Below are 19,490 nucleotides of genomic sequence, written 5' to 3'. Positions count from 1 at the left end.
TAGACCATTCAGCTAAGACCTAAATCAAATCCCTTATGATTATACAGTGGAAGTGAGAAATAGATTTAAGGGACTAGATCTGATAGATAGAGTGCCTGATGAACTAAGAATGGAGGTTTGTGACACTGTACAGGTGACAGGGATCAAGACGATTCCCAAGGGGGGAAAAAATGCAAAAAGGCAAAATGGCTGTCTGAGGAGGCCTTACAAATAGCTGTGAGAAGAAGAGAAGCAAAAACAAAAAGAAAAAATATCAGCATCTGAGTGCAGAGTTCCAAAGAATAATAAGGAGAGATAAGAAAGCGTAACTCAGTGATCAATGCAAAGAAATAGAGAAAAACAATAGAAAGGGAAAGACGAGAGATCTCTTCAAGAAAATTAGAGATACCAAGGGAACATTTCATGCAAAGATGGGCTCAATAAAGGACAGAAAAGGTATGGACCTAACAGAAGTATAAGAGATTAAGAAGAGGTGGCAAGAATACACAGAAGAACTGTACAAAAAAGATCTTCATGACTCAGATAATCACAATGGTGTGATCACTCACCTAGAGCCAGACATCCTGGAATGTGAAGTCAAGTGGGCCTTAGGGAGAATCACTACAAACAAAGCTAGTGGAGGTGATGAAATTCCAGTTGAGCTATTTCAAATCCTGAAAGATGATGCTGTGAAATTGCTGAAGTCAATATGTCAACAAATCTGGAAAACTCAGCAGTGGCCACAGGACTGGAAAAGGTCACTTTTCATTCCAGTTCCAAAGAAAGGAATGCCAGTGAATGCTCAAACTACAGCACAATTGCACTCATCTCACATGCTAGTAAAGTAATGCTCAAAATTCTCCAAGCCAGGCTTCAGCAATACATGAGCTGTGAACTTCCAGATGTTCAAGCTGGTTTAGAAAAGGCAGAGGAACCAGAGATCAAATTGCCAACATCTGCTGGATCACAGAAAAAGCAAGAGAGTTCCAGAAAACATCTATTTCTGCTTTATTGACTATGCCAAAGCTTTTGACTGCGTGGATCACAATAAACTGTGGAAAATTCTGAAAGAGATGGAATACCAGACCACCTGACCTGCCTCTTGAGAAATCTGTATGCAGGTCAGGAAGCAACAGTTAGAACTGGACATGGAACAACAGACTGGTTCCAAATAGGAAAAGGAGTACATCAAGGCTGTATATTGTCACCCTGCTTATTTAACTTATATGCAGAGTACAGAGAAACGCTGTGCTGGAAGAAGCACAAGCTGGAATCAAGATTGCCGGGAGAAATATCAATAACCTCAGATATGCAGATGACACCACCCTTATGGCAGAAAGTGAAGAACTAAAAGCCTCTTGATGAAAGTGAAAGAGGGGAGTGAAAAAGTTGGCTTAAAGCTCAACATTCAGAAAACGAAGATCATGGCATCTGGTCCCATCATTTCATGGCAAATAGATGGGGAAACTGTGGAAACAGTGGATGACTTGATTTTGGGGGGCTCCAAAATCACTGCAGATGGTGACTGCAGCCATGAAATTAAAAGACGCTTACTCCTTGAAAGGAAACTTAAGACCAACCTAGATAGAATATTCAAAAGCAGAGACATTACTTTGCCAATAAAGTTTCATCTAGTCAAGGTTATCATTTTTCCAGTAGTCATGTATGAATGTGAGAGTTGGACTATAAAGCTGAGCACTGAAGAATTGATGCTTTTGAACTGTGGTGTTGGAGAAAACTCTTGAGAGTTCCTTGGACTGCAAGGAGATCCAACCAGTCTATCCTAAAGGAGATCAGTCCTGGGTGTTCATTGCAAGGACTGATGTTGAAGTTGAAACTCCAATACTTTGGCCACCTGATGTGAAGAGCTGACTCATTTGAGAAGACCCTGATGCTGGGAAAGTTTGAAGACAGGAGGAGAAGGGGACGACAGAGGATGAGATGATTGGATAGCATCACTGACTCGATGGACGTGAATCTGAGTGAACTCCGAGAGTTGGTGATGGACAGGGAGGCCTGGCGTGCTGCGGTTCATGGGGTTGCAAAGAGTTGGACACGACTGAGAGACTGGACCGAACTGAATCCCTGTTACCTGTTCTCAGTTCCTTGCTACCAAGTTCACAACTGTACTCAGGTCCTCATGTAATTACTTATACAATGTTTGTCTTCCCCTATCACTGCCCTTTGTGGGAAGGAATCTTATCTGTCTTATTTGTGGCCAGGCACAAAATGGGAATGCATTAAACAGGTAGATAAAATGATGCAGGAAAGAATGAACGCCTTCACCTATGCAGAGATGCTGGTTGTTGTGAGAGCTAAAAGTTACTAAAACAAAAAAAACCCCATAAACTATGAACTATGCAACTTCCAAGCTACATATCAGCAGTTATTATTTTTTTCATAGAACTTCCAGCAGTTTGGTATGGTGTAGGTCAAGAAAATCACTAAAAGACTAAAAGAGATAATTATCCTCTTTGAAAAATGCCTAGCTCAATAGTGACCAGATGAAGAAGAAAGGACTATAAGCAACCATGAGTTGGGGAGTCCTAAGCCAAAGGAGATAAGACTTCAAGTATGAGTATAGACAAAAGAATGCTGCCTGCCATCAAGTTATCAGCCAACGAAGCTGTCCCCAGGGTGTACCCTAAGGGAATTCAGAATTCAGAATGGAGAAAAACGGGATACTGACCCTAGACAGCTGACATGCATATCAAAGGAAAAATTTTCATAAGCCCAGACGCTTGCATTTTTCCATATATTGAAAAGCCCTAAATCATTAACTTGAGATGTCTGATTTTTTGTGATTAGCACTGTTTTGAGTTTCAACTATAGGCTTCTTTTTTCCCCCCAGCAGCAAAAACTCATATATTCTAGTTCCTCCCTCACTGCTATGGAACAGTTTCCTTACAGCTACCTGAGGGGCTTTCTCAGATTATAAGTCCTTAGTAATTGTCCCAAATAAAACACAATTCTCAACTTTCAAGTTGTGTGGGTGTTTTTTTTTTTCAGTCGATATGAGGTTAAAATATCTCTGGACAGGCCCAGAGGGCAAGATCTCCAGTCACTTGTCACAGAGCAAAGGAGGTAGACACAAAAAGGGGGCAGAAGCAAGTGGGAAGCCAGAAGAGCCGACAGGAAGGCCAGCAGCGCAATTACTGCGGTGGGTCAGAGGACTCATACTAGCCAAGGGGAGGTCCTCTGGCTTTGCTGGTTTAAGCTTGGGTCAAAATGATAACTAGGATTCTTCCTTTTACATGCCTCTGAGATTCGCAGAGAGCTAACAGAGTAGTAAAATCTATTTAAATTATCTCCAAGTACGCCCAGGCAGGAAAGTGATCAGAATTTAATGACTCATCTCAGCTTGTTGACATGCACTAGCACTGCTTTTATCTTTGTGTCAAGAAGTATAAAGAGGTAGGGAATGGGATAAAAAGGCAGGATTTTTTTTTTTAAAGATAAAATTCTTCCAGACAAGGCCGGAGAATAAATCAGCTGCATTTATTAAAAGTTCAAATGTAAGGACCTTATAATTACTGAAAAATGGGGTTTGCATGTCAAATTGTTAGTAAATCCTGAGGAAGAAAATTACAGTATGTGCTTGAACTTTTAAAACGCCTTGGTAATTCTTATCATCTATAACCCACAGGACAATATGAAAGTGCCTAAATTTGTTAAATGAAAACAGGCTACTTAATAAACTTGTTCTTTAACTTGAATATGATATGCAATTAATTTTTCCTGTATGGTTTAGACTGGTCTGTTGTGGAATTCCAAACCTCCCCCCCACTCTACCACCCCCCACTGCCCCATTCAAAACTTAGGTATATACACCACCTCACAAGCTAGTAAACAGACTCCAATTTAGCAGTGTTCTTTGAAGGATAGCCCTTATGTGAATGCAGAGATTCCAGGCAAGCTGTTAACAAACTGTTACCATTTGTAACCACTCTCCTGTGTGAATCAAGATTTCTCAGTATTATACAAGCAAAACAATCTAGTGATATAAACTTGCAATTAGCATAAGTACTTTTCAATTCCAAATTTGGTGCTCACAAAAACTTTACAATCCTCAATGACACAAGCGTGAAGAGTCTGAACACATACAATGCAACTGTCTTAAGGAAATAAGCCTTACTATATTATGGTCTAAGGTGAGGTTTGTTTTTATTTAGTCGCTCTGTCGTGTCTGCCTCTTTTGTGGCCCCACGGACTGCAATCCACCAGGCTCCTCTGTCCTTGGGATCTCCCAGGCAAGAATACTGGAGCGGGTTGCCATTTCCTTCTCCAGGGGATCTTCCCAACCCAGGGATCGAACCTGCATCTCTTATGTCTCCAGTGTTGGCAGATGGAGTCTTTACTACTGAGCCACCAGGAAAATCCCCAAGATGAGGCTACATTTAACAGAATGTTGTATCTCTATTTGTTTAATGAAAATTTGAAAACTATTGATTTAAGTAATTTTTCTTTGCACATCACACACTCCTTGACAGCAAAACTTTGACATGACTTACGATTTATCATGATTGTGGGATAAAGAAAAGAGATCATAAACCAAGCACACGCCGAACACCGTGATGCCTGTCTCTTTCACCAGCATTGCGCAGGTCCCCAGAAACAGACTAAGCAGCAGGAAGAAGGGAGAAGCCGTGGGAGGGAAACTTTCCCCAACACAACACTGGTCCACACTCCTGAAAAATAAATTTGAGATGGTTTTACTCCAAGAAGAAATACTGGTTGCTAAGAAATGCCACCTTTTAAAGGTAAGATACAACACAGATTTCATTTTATTCTAAATAGATGAGCAAAGGTATCTTTAAGAATAAAATTTGCAAAGGTGGGAAAAAGTAAATGACTGACAATGCTGAATTTGGTACTTAGATAAAAGCATATAAGTTATGGTAAAATATGGCATATAACAGAGGAACACTAAGAAGCATTTAAAATGCTAGTATATAGAGATATACTTGCTGCTGCTAAGTCACTTCAGGCGTGTCCGATTGCGTGTGACTCCATAGACGGCAGCCCACCAGGCTCCCCCATCCCTGGGATTCTCCAGGCAAGAACACTGGAGTGGATTGCCATTTCCTTCTCCAACGCATGAAAGTGAAAAGTGAAAGGGAAGTCGCTCAGTCGTGTCCGACTCTTCGCGACCCCATGGACTGCAGCCTACCAGGCTCCTCTGTCCATAGGATTTTCCAGGCAAGAGTACTGGAGTGGGGTGCCATCGCCTTCTCTGAGAGATATACTTAGTGACATGTAAAGATGTTTAGGTGAATATATATTAAGTGAATAATAATAAGCCATATGCATGAACTCTGAGGCCAGGTTTCCTGGGTTCAGATCACAGCTCTGTTGTTAACTAACAAGGTAACAAGGGGCAGGTCAATGCCTCCCTGTGCCTCATCCTGTGTTAATCATCATCATTATTATTATTATTGTGAAGGTGTCTTATATGTTTCTGTACAAAGAAAACACTGGATAGATACCAAAACACAATCATCATTAATGTGATGAAAATATAGATGTTTTGGTATTTTTCTTTTTTTCTGGATGATCTGTTTGTTTTGTTTTAATTGAAGAATTGCTGATTTCCAATGTTGTATTAGTTTCTAATCTGAAGTTTTAAGTATGTTTTCCGTGAGAATGTTTAGGGAAAACTTTTTTTCTTTCTCAGCATAATTTCTAGCAGGGATTTTCTAAAACCCTCCAGTTGCTGTAAAGTATTTTTTAACCTTACAAAACAGAATCAGCTCCCCAGCAAGAAACCTCACAGCTCCTTCTGCAGGTGACACACCAATTTGTTCCCTATCCTTGGTAGGACAATACATCTGCAGTTGTGACGTCTCACCATTATTGTTATGTCTTGGAACAACTGCCTAAATTATATTCCAAATTTGTAGGAGACAGGCTTTTTCTCCGAAGCTGGTTGACAGCTTAAATTACTCAAAGTGCGAATGACCTGCACAACAGAAAGCTGTAGCAATGTGGCTTATTATCACACAGGTACCGATAGGCTACAGACCCACTCACATTCCTGTTTATCAACACACAGAAAAGGCCTGAGAGGTCAAGTTCACACTCAAAAGTGATTGTTAATTTTATTCTAACACCAGAGCAAACAGGAAACAATTGTTGAATTTGGGTTTACATTTTTAATATTTTCACAACACTCATATATAACTAGCAATGCCATGAGGGACTTCCCAGGTGACACAGTGGTAAAGAATCCTCCTGCCGGTGCTGGAGACCCAAGAGACACGGGTTCGATCCTTGGATCGGGAAGATGCCCTGGAGACGGAAATGGCAACCCACTCCAGTATTCTTGCCTGGAGAATCCCATGGACAGAGGAGCCTGGCAGGCTACAGTCCATGAAGTCACAAAGAACAGGACATGACTGAGCTACTACGCACACACTCGAATGCAGTGGGAGGCTACAAAGCCAGGATAGAAGCTTGGTCCTATATTAAGAAAAGGTTTTGGTCTTAAACCAAAACTTTATAAGGTTTAATTCAGTTCGTCCTTGATCCAAGGTCTAAGCTGGTTTAAGACAAGGATTCTCAGCACAGCTCAGGGAAGATGATTGTTACAAGGGCTGTTGTACAGGCTTCAGAATCCTTGGCCTCCACTCACTTGCCAGGTGAGCAAAAATATCTCCACACATTGCAAATGTCCCTGGGGACAACATGGACAAATTTATCCCATATGGAGAACCACAGGTTTAGAACTGTGTTCCTTGCAGTCACTGTGTTTTGTAAGATTATAGGCCAATGAACTGACCCAAAGATCAAGGTTTATAAATCCTTAACTAGGCATCACTCCATGAAGCAGGGCAATGGTTCACTGTCCCCCTTTATCTGGGCTAGCCACTGAGTCACCGCCGCCATTACATTCTTTTTTTTTTTTTTTTTTAGATTAAAAAAATTTTTTTTTAATTTAAGGATAATTGCTTTACAGAATTTTGCTGTTTTCTGTCAAACCTCAACATGAATCAGCCATAGGTATACATATATCCCCTCCCTTTTGAACCTGCCTCCCACCTCCCTCCCAACCCCACCCCTATAGGTTGATACAGAGTCCCTGTTTGAGTTTCCTGAGCCATACAGCAAATTCCCCTTGGCTATCTATTTTACATATGGGCAAGGAGATCCAACCAGTCCATTCTGAAGGAGATCAACCCTGGGATTTCTTTGGAAGGAATGATGCTAATGCTGAAGCTCCAGTACTTTGGCCACCTCATGTGAAAAGCTGACTCATTGGAAAAGACTCTGATGCTGGGAGGGACTGGGGGCAGGAGGAGAAGGGGACGACCAAGGATAAGATGGCTGGATGGCATCACGGACTTGACGGACGTGAGTCTGAGTGAACTCCGGGAGATGGTGATGGACAGGGAGGCCTGGTGTGCTGCGATTCATGGGGTTGCAAAGAGTCGGACACGACTGAGCGACTAAACTGAACTGAACTGAATGTAAGTTTCCATGTTACTCTTTCTATTCATCTCACCCTTTCCTCCCTTCTTCCCAGGTTCATAAGTCTATTCTCTATGTCTGTTTCTCCATTGTTGCCCTGTAAATAAATTCTTCAGTATCATTTTTCCAGATTCTGTATATATGTGTTAGAATATGATATTTATCTTTCTCTTTCTGACTCACTTCACTGTGTATAATAGGTTCTAGATTCATCCACCTCATCAGAACTGACTCAAATGCATTCCTTTTTATGGCTGAGTAATATTCCATTGTATATTACATCCTATTTTTAACCCACCCCTTTGCCTATGTCACAACTCAGGTGAGAATCTGATCATCTTGCAGGGAAAGGGGCAATATAATGGGAGATTGTTTTATTGCTTTTCAGTCTCACAAAGCAAGAAGCTTCTGTATTTTGATGAAATGATGTACAAATTAGAAAATCACAGTTGAGAAATAGTACTTTCAATTCGGCCTTGTCATTTTAAGCTTTAAGCTCCTTTAATGAGTATAATAAAGAGGGGGGAAAAAACTAAGACCAAAATGAAAAGGACAAATTAAACAAAGCACAGTTAAATAGAAGACAGGACTATAGCCAGTATAATTTGGCTCAGAGCTAATTTCAAATTCCATTCTCAGTAAGAGAAATCAAGAAGCTAGAGCTTATCTTCCCAGCACTGGGAGGGCAGTCCTTTTAAGAGGCTATGACATAGTTCAGAATATAGCTGGAAAACACAACAGCCTAGTCTTTGGCTAAGAGACAGTTTCCTATGCCAAGTCTCCAGGAAGCTCACGGTTATCTCACAGCCAAGAAGCTTCCCTCCTCTCTCAGGAAGGAGCTCAGAAGCTACACACACACACACACACACACACACATAGCAGAAACTCCCAGGGAAGAGCATGACTGTAAACACAGACAAGGGCATTCTTAGCCATACATACCTATTATAAGAGAGAAAGGCCAAAAGAAACAGCAGGCATGCCAACACATCAGCTCTGCCAACAATTCCAGCCACCTACAAATTTTGAAAAAATAAAAACCTTAGAAAACCACTTTCTCAGAGACCCATAACAGCAATGTATTTGTTTTTAGAGGAATGAAAGAAACAGTAAATTAGGAAACACATTATTCTTCAATTTCTGATATATGACTAATCACTTCTGGTTATCCTAAACATTTAACAGTAATTTTAAAGAAGGAGATAGAGAGGAAGAAAGGGGCAAGATTTTCATGCTTAACTTTATTTTTAACCTTTCTTGACTATAATACAAGTCAAAATCTATCATAATATAGTACTACATATAACATATTTTCAATATCATACATATATTATAATTACAGATATACTGTATACATTATAAATTTGTATTTTATATTCAGATGTTCTTATATTATTGTACTTATATATATTTCATAATTTTATTTATATTATAAATTTTAATATAATATGCTATATATGTAAATCATGTTATAAATTATATAATATAAATTTGATTATATATTTGTATTATAATTTATATATTATATTTATGCAACACAGTATACATTATTATAACAAATATCACATTGATAACATACAATAACATTATATACATCATAATATATAATTTTAATTACATCTAAAGATATAAATAATACAATAGACAGTGAAGACTGGTAACTGTTACAAACTTAAGATTGAAAGAAGCTAAAAAGAAACCGTGACTAATGACCATGGTTTTAGAAAATACACCTCACAACTAAATTATTAAGGTATAAAGTAGCATGAATTACACAACCTACTATCAAATGTTTCAGCAAATAAAAAATATTTCTATATATTGAAGGAGAAAGAGAGCAAGGATGATAAAGCAAATGCTGCAAAAGGTTAAAAACTGGTGCCTCTGGATAAAGAGTAATATGGTCATTACACTTCTTAAGTTTAAAATTTTGTTTTCACTGTGTTACTTCAGAAAGGGACTGAAATGGAAGAGGAGTAGGGGATAGATGCCTATTTATAAATATTTGTATTATTACACTATTTAAAACGTGTACATTTCTCTTGATTTTTTTTAATCCAAGAAATAAAATTATGAAGGAAAAACTGGGGTATGGTTCAAAGCAAGTTTCAAAGAAAAGCTCACATGGGGAGGAAGAGTTTGCAAAAGAAATGAACAGATTTGACATTAAGGCACAGAAAACAGCTTCACCCAAATCACAGAGGACCTGAAGCCGATGGTGTGTTGGAGAATCAATCAACAGTTAATAGCAGAAAGTAGATTTCTGGGAAATATACCTATCAGTTCAGTTCAGGTCAGTTCAGTCGCTCAGTCGTGTCCGACTCTTTACGACCCCATGAATCGCAACACACCAGGCCTCCCTGTCCATCACCATCTCCTGGAGTTCACTCAGACTCTCGTCCATCAAGTCAGTGATGCCATCCAGCCATCTCATCCTCTGTCATCCCCTTCTCCTCCTGCCCCCAATCCCTCCCAGCATCAGAGTCTTCCAATGAGTCAACTCTTCACATGAGGTGGCCAAAGTACTAGAGTTTCAGCTTTAGCATCATTCCTTCCAAAGAAATCCCAGGGTTGATCTCCTTCAGAATGGACTGGTTGGATCTCCTTGCAGTCCAAGGGACCCTCAAGAGTCTTCTCCAACACCACAGTTCAAAAGCATCAATTCTTCGGCTCTCAGCCTTCTTCACAGTCCAACTCTCACATCCATACATGACTACTGGAAAAACCATAGCCTTGAAGACCTTAGTCTGCAAAGTAATGTCTCTGCTTTTGAATATGCTATCTAGGTTTGTCATAACTTTTCTTCCAAGGAGTAAGCGTCTTTTAATTTCATGGCTGCAATCACCATCTGCAGTGATTTTGGAGCCCCCCAAAATCAAGTCTGACGCTGTTTCTACTGTTTCTCCATCTATTTCCCATGAAGTGATGGGACCGATGCCATGATCTTCATTTTCTGAATGTTGAGCTTTAAGCCAACTTTTTCACTCTCCTCTTTCACTTTCATCAAGAGGCTTTTAGTTCCTCTTCACTTTCTGCCATAACGGTGGTGTCATTTGCATATCTGAGGATATTGATATTTCTCCCGGCAATCTTGATCCCAGCTTGTGTTTCTTCCAGTCCAACGTTTCTCATGATGTACTCTGCATATAAGTTAAACAAGCAGGGTGACAATATACAGCCTTGATGTACTCCTTTTCCTATTTGGAAACAGTCTGTTGTTCCATGTCCAGTTCTAACTGTTGCTTCCTGACCTGCATACAGTTTTCTCAAGAGGCAGGTCAGGTAGTCTGGTATTCCCTTCTCTTTCAGAATTTTCCACAGTTTATTGTGATCCACACAGTCAAAGGCTTTGGCATAAATATCCTCAAATAATAAGCACACTTTGCAATCATAGAGGAGAGGTGATGACACACACATGGAGCTAGACCACCCAAGGCTTGAATATAGACTCCTCTTGCCATCTGAGTGAGACTCAACTTTGTCATCTCTAAGTTCTGAGATTTGGTTTTGTTATTTTTAAAATGAGTATTACACCCCCTACCTCATGTTACTGCCATAATAAGTAAAATGATATATTGGGTTGGCCAAAAAGTTTTTCAGGTTTTTCCAAATGAACTTTTGGCCAACCCAATATATAAAGTGCCCACTTGGTGTTGATGCCCTTCTGTCTTCCTTTTCTCTGCAGAGCAAGGAAGGGAGATTCTTATCACTGAGGTTTTCCTGTGTGACCTATAGAAATCATCTTTTTACATTAAGGTTTACATGTGTGATATTTTATGTTAACTTTACTAGATAATCCAATATATCTATTAGTTAAAATCTAAATAAAATATAATTCAATTAAATACCTGCATCTGGATGGATAGCGAGTCACATAATTGAGAAAAATTCTAGTCTAATCCACATCAAGAGAAACCTGGACATGGCCAAAGAATTTCACTGGCAGTATAGAACTGAAAGCTCTTACCTAAAGTGGCTGTTCAGGCCACATGCTGTTCATTGATCCCTTAATCTATAAGGAACTTGCGTGCCACGTCAGGAAGAATGCGTGAGGGAAGTAGGCAGTGACGGTGTGGTTTCACTCAGTGTCAAGGCCCGGCTCAGACTCGCAGTCTGTAAAGCTACAACTGCACACAATTCACTTCTGAAGTCTAGTTCTGCTCATTCTACACCACTGCCTCTTAGAGCACTGAGCTCAGCATCACCTGCAAGACCTCTGGAAGGTTAAACAGAGAGCCCAGCTCCCCAGCAACAAAGTCCAGGGATGAGGCCAGGCATCTGGGCCCAGAGGGACAGCTACCACAGCATAGCTGATTGTGGCCAACTCAGACACAGTAAGGCTCACAAGTTGGTAGTGGGGGTACCAAGCTGGAACAAGGCAATCACAAGTTAGGAGAGTGAAACTAATGCTCTGAAGGCACCTGGACCCCTGCTTCTCGAACTGTAGTCAGTTAGCTCTGCTGGCAAACAGCAGCAACAGCAGCATGTGCCAGCTGGATGTGCCCAGATATAAAGAATGTAGTGTCCCTTGGAGCAGAAGCTCAGAAGGGGTGTTGAAAAGTCAGCGCTAACATCGAGACTCTGCTGCCAGCTCCAAACCCCCACACAGTCACTGAACCCCTATTCTACATCCTTGTTAAGCTGAGGTCTCTGGAGGCAAGAAGGCTAGTGTCTTAAAAACAAAGTGACTGTCATCAGCTAATATATGTCCAGACCAGCCAAACACTGCAAGTCAATTTGTCAATGTCATCTTGTTCAGTAACTACATGTATCACTCCCTTCAACAAACATTTTCCAAGCGCCTCCTCTTTGCCAGGTATTACGCCAGCTGGAGGGATAAAGCCTGCCCCAAGCAGTTAGTATCTGCTGGGGAGTCAAAAAAGGGTATTAAGAAGTTACAAGGAAATTGCATGCATTGTAAAGGGGAGAAATCACAGCCATGAGAAGAATGAAGGGATTAATTTGGACTGCAGGATCTGGGAAGGCTGTGTGGAAAGGCTGGCTGTATTCACTGGGACTTAAAGGTCAGGCACGGAGGACTTCAGGAAACTTGAGACAGGGAGATGTCAATTTTGGGCCAGAAAGGGAATGCAGCATTCCAGGGAGAGGAGGTCTGTAAGCATGTGGGTGTTTCTGGCTAGGAAGGCATAAAGTGATGAGTGTGTGTGTGTGTGTGTGTGTGTGTGTGTGTGTGTGTGTGTGTATGTTTAGTTGCTCAATCATGTCTGACTTTTTGTGACCCAATGGACTGTAGCCTGCTAGGCCCCTCTGTCCGTGGGATTTTCCAGGCAAGAATACTGGAGTGGATTGCCATTTCCTTCTCCAGGGCATCTTCCTGACCCATGGATCGAATCCACATCTCCTATGTAGTGGGAGGATTTTTACCCACTAAGCCAAGACAAAGTGATGACAGCATGGATTAGTGAAAAGGGGCAGCAGTGAGCAACAGAAAGCAAAGATGAAATGTTAAGTTGCAGCCCCCTGGGCCTGATTCCACAACAATGGAGGCTGAACCATAGGGTGCTGGGAAGTACAGAAAGACCAGTCAAAGATATGACTACAGAGATGGGCAGCAATTATTTCTGCCCTCAAGCTGCAGGTTTCCATCATCAATTGGGTAGTTGTAACCTGGGAAACGTATTCCTTTAAGAAATATTTAAACATTTGAATAACATCAGTAAACCTAATTGAGTTGAATTCAAATAATGTAACATTCAGATCTCCTAGCAAGCTGTACAGTATCACAAGTGGAAACTGCCAATTAAGGACTTCATTTGCCCCCGGAACTTGTTACTTCTTGGACTATCTCTCATAGGATTTGTATGAAATATGATCGAACCCAAGCCTCTCTCATTGCAGGTGGATTCTTTACTAGCTGAGCTACAGGGGAAGCCCATGTATGAAGTATACTATATGTATAAAGTTATCAATTATGTTATCTGCAAAATGAGTTCTCCTAGTATCAGACTGAGCAGGAACACACACTTAACACAGGGCCACAGCTGAAAGCTAGACGTGCTGATTAGATCACAACCAATTTTTTCCCTGAGTACTCTGTTCCAGCCTTGGAAATGTTCACCCTAACCTTCAACTCTGTGTGTAAGCATTTCCTGTTCTTGTTTTTGATTTGACATATGATCATTCATTTGAACAGTAATGTCTCTGTGATGACTGTTAAGTTTTAATTCTCATAGGAGAATTTCAGTGTTTTCCTAATTTCTCTACTGATTTTTCTCATGATTCAGAGTTAAGAAAAAACCCCATAAATTTACCAAGAAATATACTGTCAGGAAACCCAAGAATCACAAGGTTTTCAATGAGGAAGGTCTATCTTATTCACTGTATAGCCCTGCATTGACTGCCTATATTCCAGTCACTCAAATATTTATTGAGAAATTAAGTAAATAAATGAATTTGTTCATCTCAATTTAAGTTGGAAATAATTTTTCCCTTCACTGGAATTCTAGTTTTATTACAACATATTGCTTTGTCTTGTATGTTTTTATGTATATGCTCTTTGGCTTTCTAGAGGCTTATGAACAAACTGTGGGTAGGGAACCCCACTACCCACTCACATATCCCCTTGGCACCTGGCAAAGGGCCTGTACCAAACAAGTACTCATTAACAATTTGTTGATTATATAATTAAGAAAGCAAATTGTTAATTATATCAACATGCTTAAACTAAACCTTCTTACCCCTCCAATTCAAACCCTCTATCCTTCCTGTCATAATTGATGGTCCCATTTTTATTCTTGTTTAACAGAGAGGGGATATATTCTACTAAATCCCTCTTTCGCCACACTATGGTCTGTTTTTCTTTTTTTAAATCATTTATCACTGTTTTCATAATGCACATTTCTTTTTTACTATCCTTCTGTCCTCCTTTTTAGAAACTCAAACTAATATCTATAATTAAATAATGGTCTCTAGATATTACTTTCCAGTATAGTGTATTATGTAGGTCTAATTTCTTTACTTTCTTATGCCTCCCCTATCTCCTTGTAAATGCAAATAGTTTAATATGTTTCCCTAAATAAATGTCCATCTCTCAGGCTGCTTTGTCCCCATAATTGTGTTACCATGGATTTTTTTTTTTTCCGATTAGTACGAACGTTGGTTGAAACTCTTTTAAAGGTCATTTTGCTAACAAAATTTTCCCTTTTTCTTAGACTTCAACCTCTCTATCAGCTCATGATCACACTGAATTTTATGCTCTCCTTTTCTGCAAGCACCGAATCAGGACTGGTCTTATTCTACTCATTTGTTCTTTCCTACACAAATTTTCCCCAAGACCCTCTAAGCATGAATTTTCAAATCTATCTAAGAAACTGTCAGAAACATAATGAAGTCAATGGGCTTAGATTAAAACATTGCCATTGACCCAGTATCATATGTTCTGTATGGCTAGGAGTAGTGGTCCTTGATTATTTCTCTTCATCCAACAATAATATTGAAAATTTATGTATCACTCTTATCTTTTAAAATTCATATCTAAAGTTTTTCATCATAATTTTAAATACTTCAAAGGATTTAACTTCCTGTGCATTTTAGAAATTGATATTTTAAAATAGGCCATAAAGTTACTGTTTTGAATGTACCAAATGAACCTGAAACATACCACAGCAGGTTGAAGCTCATCATCTTCCATGTACACAAATGTGAACAGGCTCTTTAAATAACAGACATTTCACGTGCCCTTTCCCCTTGAAATCATGTTCCCATTTTATTTCCCCCTCAGCAGTTTTTTCTTAATATGCTATGTAATTACATTTTAAAATATTCTACTTATCATCTGTCTATAATAAAAATATATATAATTAGATTAATTTTTTAAAGTTCCTGCGATCAAAAGCACCTACATTTTCTGAATTTTCAAAATTGTAGAATTTTCAATTTTGTATTATTATTCCAATTATTATTATTTTCAATTGCTAAATACAGTATAAGTTAGAAAAAAATGATAAAAATTATTAAAGAATCAGTTCAGTTCAGTTCAGTTCAGTTGCTCAGTCATGTCCGACTCTTTGTGACCCCATGAATCGCAGCACACCAGGCCTCCCTGTCCTCACCAACTCCCGCAGTTCACTCAGACTCACATCCATTGAGTCAGTGATGCCATCCAGCCATCTCATCCTCTGTCGTCCCCTTCTTCTCCTGCCCCCAATCCCTCCCAGCATCAGAGTCTTTTCCAATGAGTCAACTCTTCGCATGAAGTTGACAAAGTACTGGAGTTTCAGCTTAAGCATCATTCCCTCCAAAGAAATCCCAGGGTTGATCTCCTTCAGAATGGACCGGTTGTATCTACTTATAGTCCAAGGGACTCTCAAGAGTCTTCTCCAACACCACAGTTCAAAAGCATCAATTCTTCGGCGCTCAGCCTTCTTCACAGTCTAACTCTTACATCCATACATGACCACTGGAAAAACCATAGCCTTGACTAGATGGACCTTTGTTGGCAAACTAATGTCTCTGCTTTAGAATATGGTATCTATGTTGGTCATAACTTTCCTTCCAAGGAGTAAGCGTCTTTTAATTTCATGGCTGCAGTTACCATCTGTAGTGATTTTGGACCACCCCCCCAAAAATCTGACACTGTTCCCACTGTTTCCTCATCTATTTCCCATGAAGTGATGGGACCGGATGCCATGATCTTCGTTTTCTGAATGTTGAGCTTTAAGCCAGCTTTTTCACTCTCCTCTTTCACTTTCATCAAGAGGCTTTTTAGTTCCTCTTCACTTTCTGCCATAAGGGTGGTGTCATCTGCATATATGAGGTTATTGATATTTCTCCTGGCAGTCTTGATTCCAGCTTGTGCTTCTTCCAGTCCTCAATAATATAGATGCAGGCTTTTTAAATAAATTCAGTTATCTATGACTGAATATTACTTTTTGTTAGAATAAGGAAGCATGTGGGATCAATTCTATTTGTAGCTTTTGTATTTGAACGCAGCTCACATAAGTGAGGACAGAAGTAACCATGTTACAGCAGTGACAGTTCTTTGAACACCCAAGTTATCTGCAAAATCATAGCAATCTATCACCTTACATAATGTTTAATGATCTATCAGCTGACAGCTCTACCAGGCTCTCCTTTAACCTGGTTGAAAGCAAATAAATGAAGTGTACCAGTCATTAAAGTGACCTGTCATTAGATTCATTTGCTTTCACAGTTTCTCAAAACTAAGGAAAAAGGCTTGACTGAGACTTTGCTAAGATTATTACTTATACTTTACAGCCCTCCACTTACAGGCACCTTGTTCAGTCCAAAATACTCAGAAAGGACTGGGAAAATTACACTTAACAAAGTAATTGTTTGTAAAACAATTTTCTTCCTTATCACTCTAAATATACTTGTGTCAAAACCTTGTGCTTACAGATTTAGAATTTTGTTTGTGGCAAATGTCCATCATATGGCCTAACCAGTCCTCGTTATCAAATCAATTGGCCAAATCAGATGTCTTGCTTTAGATCAAATGACAGTATTATGCATCCCCATGACAAACACCTTGCAGGCCACCTTGCCCTACTTCTAATACCATGCTGCTTTCTTCACAGAAACATGTATAGACAGATAAGGATATAAATCTACTTTGGGTTTATGATGCCTTAATTAGAGGAGACTTGGCTGACACCAATATATCAAATTGTTTCACTGTACAGGGCCATTTGTACCCCTGGGGCATAGTAAGATTCTGATGTATGCAAGACATTCCTTATTTTTTTAATATAAGAAAAAGGCAACTGAAAGGGGAAGAGGGAGAGGAGAATCAACTTGACACTTTTCCCCAGGTTCTCAGGTCTGGATGTTAACTGTAGGATGTGAACTATAGGAAAATGTCCGGATGCAATCTGTGACTCTTGAGACTATACTTATAAAACTGTGGTACCCATGTATTGCTTGGAAAGTCTTCATCCACCCTCAGCAATACATAAAATAAACCAGCTGTGGTTACTGAGACATGAAGCCAGGCTGCTGCTGCTGCGGCTAAGTCACTTCAGTCATGTCCCCATAAATCCCATAGACAGCAGCCCACCAGGCTCCCCAGTCCCTGGGATTCTCCAGGCAAGAGTACTGGAGTGGGTTGCCATTGCCTTCTCCAATGCATGAAAGTGAAAAGTGAAAGTGAAGTTGCTCAGTCGTGTCCAGCTCTTCCCAACACCATGGACTGCAGCCTACCAGGCTGCTCCACCTATGGGATTTTCCAGACAAGAGTACTGGAGTGGGTTGCCATTGCCTTCTCCCGAAGCCAGGCTAGATGACACCATCTCGGTGCATGATTAAGCCCATATTTTAAATAAGACTCCAGATCTATACTTTCTAAACACATTTCTCATCATCCTCCAAATAACTACAGTTCATACTAAATAACCTGGAAAACTATTGGTAAGTCTTGAAAGTGTATTTCATTTGAAGAATGTCAGTTCAACTTTCTATGGTCTTCCCCCAGCTCTTGGGCTTCCTATGTGGCTCAGTGGTAAAGAATCCACCTGCCAAGCAGGAGACATGGGTTTGATCACTGGGTCAGGAAAGTCTCCTGGAGAAGGAAATGGCCACCCACTCCAGTATTCTTGCCTGGGAAATCCCATGGACAAGGAGTCTGGTGGGCTACAGTCCATGGGGTTGCCAGGAGTCCAACACAGCTTAGCAACTAAACAACCCTAGCACGTAAGAGTTCTGTATCATGAATGTTATAAATATTAACCAGAGCAAGAATAGGTTAAAAAATCATAGAGCAGGAACAATAACTCAGCATGCTAAGCATCTCAAAATGCCCCTTGCTGTTTAAAACACATTAGGACTTAAATTTTCCACAAATAAGGAACTGTGGTCATTTATGACTACCTGTAATAATGACAGTGGTTATTTAGAAAAGCAGTTAAGTCCTGGAGGTGCAATAAAGGCCATTAGAACATTTAAAAAGAAAAGTTGTCAAGCAGAATGATTTATATGTACAGATAAACACTTCAGTAGAGCTTTAAATTCACATGGTTTTGAGAGGAGAAAAAGATGACTGTTTTGCTTAATTATTTCACTGAGTCCCAATGACACTCACCGCCTCTGTGTGAACAGGATGCACGGCAAAAAGTAATGCCGTAACAAAAGCAAGTCCACGATTCCTGAAGACAGTTTTGTCACAGGTGTACATCAGCACAAGGGTCACTAGGCAGTGTAAAATGACATTTACTGCGTGGAAGTAGAATGGGTCCATGCCAGTCAAAAAGATGTTTAGCCTGTGACAACAAATAAAAACTGAATTAGCTACAAACAGAAGGTAAGCACAAGGAAAGCAAAGGGAATCCATCACTTTAAAAGGTAAGTTATTTAATTATTTTTAAATGATTCCACTATCAGGTTATTCTATATATCTGGTATAAGTTTTTCCCTATCTAAAAAATTTTCTATCTGCAGAAATCTTTGTAAATGCAATATGATATTACTTCAGAATACTTGGTGGCCTCACTGAAAAGGCAGACAGGTGTGGAATGCTTTTCTTCCCTCACTCGCTTTTTTCCCTCACTCCCTGGCTGATGCAAACACCTCCCAGCACTCTTGCTTCACTAACACCTCTTCCTAAGCAGCTGAGTGTTCACAGGCAAGTCCTCACCAGCGATGAGAAAGAGACCAAGAAACTGGCACCTATGGTCAAAGTTGGGATAAACCAAGTTCGACTGTGTTCTCTCACCCACAGTGACACCAGGAAGCAAATTTCTAGATTATGTACAAGAAATCATTGTTAATTACCACCCCACAAAGCATCTCCAGGGTATCTACCCACCATTACCAGTTGTAGCTGAAATTATTAATATAAGGGTGAGAATGAGCACAGCATTTCAGAATTTGTATTCAATGTTCTCTAACATCAGTTCCTATAGAATCTCATAATCTGAATTCCAGGATTACAACAAAAAGAAAATAAAAAGAGAACCACAATGAGAAGAGAAATTTGTTGTTCAAAATTTTAAACACTTTCACAGAGAGACTTCTGAACATAGCGTTTAAGTTAAGAATAGGACATAATGTCCTCAAATAAGTCTGTGAGG

At 39.8% G+C, this 19,490-nt stretch overlaps 1 protein-coding gene across 4 annotated transcripts in view; it reads right to left on the bottom strand.

Annotated features, from left to right (window-relative positions):
• Positions 1-19,490, bottom strand: part of TMTC1 (transmembrane O-mannosyltransferase targeting cadherins 1) — a 338,032-nt gene that overhangs the window by 293,225 nt on the left and 25,317 nt on the right. For 3 of the 4 annotated variants that reach the window (XM_004006752.5, XM_027967794.2, XM_042247328.1), the window contains exons 2-4: positions 18,503-18,680; positions 8,389-8,462; positions 4,491-4,667 (exon numbers count right to left, since the gene is read on the bottom strand). In XM_004006752.5, the coding sequence (XP_004006801.1) occupies positions 4,491-4,667; positions 8,389-8,462; positions 18,503-18,680 (429 nt within the window). The remainder of the gene's footprint in view (positions 1-4,490; positions 4,668-8,388; positions 8,463-18,502; positions 18,681-19,490) is intronic. The other variant, XM_042247327.1, reaches the window with a different exon arrangement.

The sequence above is a fragment of the Ovis aries genome, chromosome 3 (assembly GCF_016772045.2).
Source record: "Ovis aries strain OAR_USU_Benz2616 breed Rambouillet chromosome 3, ARS-UI_Ramb_v3.0, whole genome shotgun sequence".
Lineage (NCBI taxonomy): Eukaryota > Metazoa > Chordata > Mammalia > Artiodactyla > Bovidae > Ovis > Ovis aries.
This window is presented reverse-complemented; position numbering and strand designations above follow the sequence as displayed.